This window comes from Armigeres subalbatus, chromosome 3 (genome assembly GCF_024139115.2).
Source record: "Armigeres subalbatus isolate Guangzhou_Male chromosome 3, GZ_Asu_2, whole genome shotgun sequence".
In the NCBI taxonomy this organism is placed as follows: Eukaryota; Metazoa; Arthropoda; class Insecta; order Diptera; family Culicidae; genus Armigeres; species Armigeres subalbatus.
This window is the reverse complement of record NC_085141.1, coordinates 25,453,232-25,459,058: the sequence shown is the minus strand read 5'-3', so window position 1 is coordinate 25,459,058 and position 5,827 is coordinate 25,453,232. Positions and strand designations below refer to the sequence as shown.

At 39.7% G+C, this 5,827-nt stretch overlaps 1 protein-coding gene across 1 annotated transcript; it reads left to right on the top strand.

Moving 5' to 3' along the window:
- Positions 1-1,611: 1,611 nt before the first annotated feature.
- On the top strand, positions 1,612-4,368 carry LOC134227787 (uncharacterized). The gene is made up of 2 exons (XM_062709464.1): positions 1,612-2,568; positions 2,821-4,368. Exons 1-2 carry the CDS (start codon positions 1,897-1,899, stop codon positions 3,919-3,921), a joined length of 1,773 nt encoding a protein of 590 aa, XP_062565448.1. The 5' UTR covers positions 1,612-1,896; the 3' UTR covers positions 3,922-4,368.
- Positions 4,369-5,827: the final 1,459 nt, after the last annotated feature.

Sequence of the window (5,827 nt, the reverse complement as noted above, 5' to 3'; positions counted from 1 at the left end):
AACCGAATTCGTTAGTTGGGTCGAGGTCGTAGCCCAACCAGCGAATTGCGACTGTATTTTAAATAGAATTATGGTTCATATTAATGACAATTCTATTTTTGCTGATAAGCAATTTGGTTTTCGCCATGGGCATTCAACCACCCATCAGTTATTAAGAGTTACGAATTTAATTCGGCTCAATAAATCTGAAGGATATTCGACTGGAGTTGCTTTTCTTGATATAGAGAAAGCATTTGACAGTGTTTGGCATGAAGGATTGATCGTAAAATTGATGAATTTTAATTTTCCTCTGTACATTATTAAACTGATCCAAAATTATTTATCAGATCGCTCACTGCAGGTAAATTATCAGAATTCTAAATCTGATAGATTACCTGTAAGAGCTGGTGTTCCCCAAGGCAGCATACTGGGGCCCATATTGTATAACATTTTTACTTCTGACTTACCTGATTTACCTCAAGGGTGTCAAAAATCTTTGTTCGCAGATGACACGGGCCTTTCAGCCAAAGGGCGAAGTTTTCGTGCCATTTGTAGTAGATTGCAAAAAAGTTTGGCTATTTTCTCCATTTACTTGCGAAAATGGAAAATTCCCCGAATGCTTCCAAAACTCAGCTTATAATTTTCCCACATAAGCCGAGAGCTTCTTATTTGAAACCTTCTAGCAGACATATTGTCACTATGAATGGGGTTCCTATGAATTGGTCGATTGATAAGGGCCAAGTTCTGAGAACAATACATAAACTGAAAAATTGTTTTTTGGTATTACATTTCCGTACAACTTCCAGGATGGATCAGGACTCTAACCCTAGTCACCTACAATAAGATCTGCTTTGCAGTGCACGTTTTTCAATTATTTATTTTTATTCATTTAGTTTACATCTCTACAGATGAAAATCTATATACATAAAAATGAATTTCTGTCTGTCCGAACCTTATAGACTCCGAAACTACTGAACCGATAGGCGTGAAAATTTGTATGCAGAGGTTTTTGGGGCCGGGGAAGGTTCTTAAGATGGTTCGAGACCCCTCCCTCCTTTGGAAAGGGGGGCTCCCATACAAATGAAACCAAAAATTCTGCATAACTTGAGAACTAATCAATTTTAGGCGCAACGAAGTTCGTCGGGTCTGCTAATGAATAAATAAAACTCGATTCGCAGCAACATCCTTTCATCCGCTATAGCGCATCATGCTTTCCAAGTCTATGTCTGCCGACCTAGCTCGATCCACATCATATTGAACACTATCAAACATGGTCTTAATCACGCATCACTCATGCTCATGTAGAACCAGGCTTGTAAAATGTCATCTGCATGTCGTTTGACTAATTTGTTCATAACTTTCTTTAGAAGCCACATTTATTCCATAATTTTAGATGTACTCATAATGCTTGAGTATGGCTATATTTTTGTCCAAGGAAACTTGTGAAATAAATTTTATCACTGATATTTGGGTAAAATCAGATAACCGTGTATTACTCCAGCACTACTTCCAACACTGACAGAAGAGTGGCGCTACCGTTACCTTGCATACAATATGAAATTTGCATGCAAGTGTAAGCAAGAACTTCGAATCAGCAATACCAACCTAAATGGCGCTAATAAAATCCGAAAATCGGTTGATGTTGTAGCAAAACAAGTGCACAAGAGTGAAGATTTATTTCAAGTTCGGACGTGTTTTCAAACGAAAGATATTTAACTTATTGCAGAAACGTTAAATATTAAGCAGCAGTTGTCATCAATTATAAATAAACATAAATTACAGTACGCTCAACAGCTAAATCAATTGAATAGTGAAGCCACCTGCATCCGCTCAGCATTCAACCGTTTATTTTCATTCGAACAGTGCAGTGCAGAGTTTGGACACGCAATTATATTCAACCGTTCAACGCAAAGCAACATGGCTCCCGTGGTGGACAACAACCAGTTTGAACTTCCGACAGCGCTGGAAACTCCCAGCAAAAAGAGAAAACGCAATGCGGAGACGAACCCATTTCTGTCGTTTTCCGATCAAACGTTTAGCATCCCATCGTCGACGCCAATCCACAACAAGCAGATCGATGGCAGTTCCTTCGAGAATCCGAGCTTCCGGTTCGGTGTGAACAACAATGGAAGCAACAAGGAGAACATCAACATATTTTCCGACTCGTGCATGGAGGTGAAATCGATCGCTGAGCTGGCCGCGGAGAATCCTTTCGAAGTGATTCGGAAGCCTCCGAACAAGAAGAAGAGGAAACTCAGTGAGATCGAGGACAGTTGTTTCGTTAATCCGGGACTTAATCTGGATGCGATAGATAAGCCAACTGTTAATCCGTTCGAGGTGGTGCGGCAAGATGATAAGTCGAACGAATCTTGCTTCGTTAATGGTGCATTGAATATTAAGGGTAAGGACACAGGGGAAGCAGTTAATCCATTTGAGATATCCCGACCAACTGAGAAGGGTGCAGCTTGCGTGGAAGACACAAAGGAAGCAGGAGAATGCAAAGGGATTGAAAATCCTGCACTGGAATTGCAAACTTACGCGCTAGCCGTGCCGTTCACACCGTCAATAAACCATCGGATCAACTTTCAGGTAAATATGTTAAAAATAGTATGAAACATAAAAACACGAATAAGATATTTTTAGTAAAGCGAATATGATAAAAAAAATTAAATTGTATCTTCCATGCACTTTACTTTGAGAAGGAAATTTTCTGTTATGTGGTCTTAATACAATATTTTTGTTTTGCATCATTGAAGTACTTTAACAGCTCGTGTTTGCCTTGAAAATCATAGATTTAACATGAATTTTGGTTTTTAATTCTAAAACTACTCATACTTTTAGGAACTACCGGCGGATGCATTAACTCCTTGTCAGATGTTAGCCAAAAATTTGGTTTTCACTCCCGAACCGAATCCAGACAGCTTGATAACGCCAAAGAAAACCGTTACGATTTCGAATCGTAAGTCCCTTTCAGTGATTAGCGAAGAACCGCTTGATATCGGCGAAGAACTGGATTGCTACCAGCTGGAGCTGGAGAACAGCATCAACGAAGCCAAAGCACTCAAACAGAAGAGTGTTCGAGGATCGGGAACGGGAACACGTACTAAAAGTCGTCGCAGTTTGATCGATATCAAACACATCAGCAATCTGTCCATGAAACTTAAACAACTGGAAGAATCCGAAGGTGAAGACGAAGATGGCAAACAATCAGAGACCAATTCCGAAAATCAAGGAAACGTGGTGGAACCTACCATTAAAGAACCGACAACTCCTCCGACACCACAACCGCAGATGATAACATTCACTGTTACTAAGGAGGTTTCTGTCAAGGAGGAGATCCGCATCGACGTCAGTAATCCGGATGTTCAATTTGAGGAAGTCGATGACTTTGAGGACGAAGAACAAGATGTTGACTTATTCGCCAATCCGGCCCCATTCCAGCGAGCTTACCGCAAGAAAGAGGATCCAATTCCGGAGGACAAATTTAAACAGCCAACCCTGCCTGAAGCTTCCAAAACCAACAAAATGAAGGACGCCATCCGTAAGAGTTTCCGAAAGTTGATTCATCCCAAACAGCACCAGGAACCGCAGGTGCAAATCACCGATTTGGACGAAAAACCCAAATCGGAGGACCCTCACCATGGGTTCATGTCCAGCATCCGCCATAGTTTGCGTCGGAAGGCGCATAAGACGAAAGAGCCGCGACCGACAGACGACGCTCCGGAGGAAGAGAAGGAACTGGAAATGTCGATTATTGTGGAGACGCCGAGGGCGGTCTTCCGGCAGCCGAGCGCGGATGAGTATCGCACCATTGCAGCAGGGGGGTCGATGGATAAGGTGGGGTCAACCTTGAGGAGCAGCCTGCGTCGGTCCACCAAAGACATGAAGCGACAGATGATGAAAAATGTGTTCAAGAAGGCTGGAGAAGAAAAGATTGATTAGGTTTAATTGTTTGTCGGGAGATATTTTTTATAGGGAATAAGAATTCGTATTAAATCCAAAGACTTTCCAAATTCTACTGATATTCAAGATAGTACAGAAGCCTCAATTTTTTAGCGTTATTATTTCACCGTAAGTACTTATTTATAACAATTTTATTATATAGATGCAAACAACAGCAAATTAATTTGTTGACATTCCACGTACTTGCCTTTACCAAATCAAATGTTTTAGTACAAATTATAACATCACTCATGAAAACATCCTCTCGTAATCAAATGTGTATCATGGAACTTAATTTATTATCATTACAGTCATACCAATTTGAATGTAAAATTATACTTTAAGATAATCATATCAATCGATTTATTATATCCACACCTTAAGTTTTTGTTTTCCCGTCGCACCTTATTTGATATATTCAATAAATATTCATAAAACTACAAAAAAGAGCTTTAGTGATTGATATTTTTGAAAAAATCATTAATTTCCAGGCTTTTTAATAATTTTCCATTACGGTATTAACTTGCCATTTGCTCTAATTTTATTAGAAATCTGTATTTTTTTGTATGGGGGTTAGGAGAAGTTAGATTTGAAAATGTATTTCAAAACATGCAGATACACTGGGTTAAGAGCTAAGCAGAATGGATACGTTTGGGTGCGATTTGACAGTTTTTCCATAGGAAAACGGTCAAAACTTACGTAAACGTATCCATTAGTTAGTGCTTACCGGTGTATTGAAGTTGACAATATGGCTGTTTCCTTTACCCACCGCATTGATCTTTCACGACAAAACGAATCGCATTGCGGCATAGGATTTCTCTAAATCAGATCGCCGGCTTCGGTTGTTAGCATTTAGGCTCATGAAATGCTCCGACAACAACGAATCATCTTTCTCCAGAATTCGTGCCATATTATAATGGCTGAATCCAGTTGCCAAATCGGGTCCTGCCGTAACATATAGCGTACGGTTGATCTGATAGGGAACGAATGATGTTATGTTGTTTATAACATCTTCCAGCTCGCAGATTATTTTCACATCGTACCGTTTTGGCTCAAATCCCGAACATGACTCATATTCCAAACACTGGTCTTCTGGCACCCTAAAACTAAAAATTCCATCGATGGCCATTTAAAAGCGAGTGTTCGGAATATAAGTCATGTTCGGAATTTGAGTCAAAACGGTATGTGACCAAATCACGGACAGCGCACTGTGATGACAAGTATGCTAGCTCCCAATTAAAACTTCTGCAAGGCGGGATGATTGATTCACAATATTTGTAAACATTTGAAACGAGCAACGGTCCTTTCAAAATATAGAACGATAGTTTGCAGTGATAGTGCTCGAATCGAGTGGAGCAATATAGATATAATGAAGATCAGCATCTGGGTGGCTAATCTTTTGATTAGTCCCGGACAGAATTTAGAACCTAGAATATGGAACAAGAAATCCGGACGAGATGTTTAATTTTGATACACATAGTGAAGTTTGCCATTTTAAGGTGTTTTTTTATGAGATATTGCGAAAAAAGATTCGGCTGCCGGTGGGACTTGAACCCACACACATACGACAAATAGAAGCACATGTTTGACTGTTGTTCAATTCTGATACACATAGTTGGGTAGAGAGAACAGGGTGTGAAATGTTGCCAAAGCAGATTCGATAGATACGGAGAATTGACTAATATTCCATCGTTATTAGCTGGTTATGGTCCGTCCGTGTACTTAATGGAATAGTGTGGGTTCAAGTCCCACTGGCAGCCGAATCTTTTTTCGCAATATCTCATAAAAACACCTTTAAATGGAAAACTTAACTATGTGTTTCAAAATTAAACATCCTTTCAAAAAAAAAAAAGAATCAGACTTCCCTCACAAGTCATCAATCAAGAAAAAAAAATCCGGAAGTATG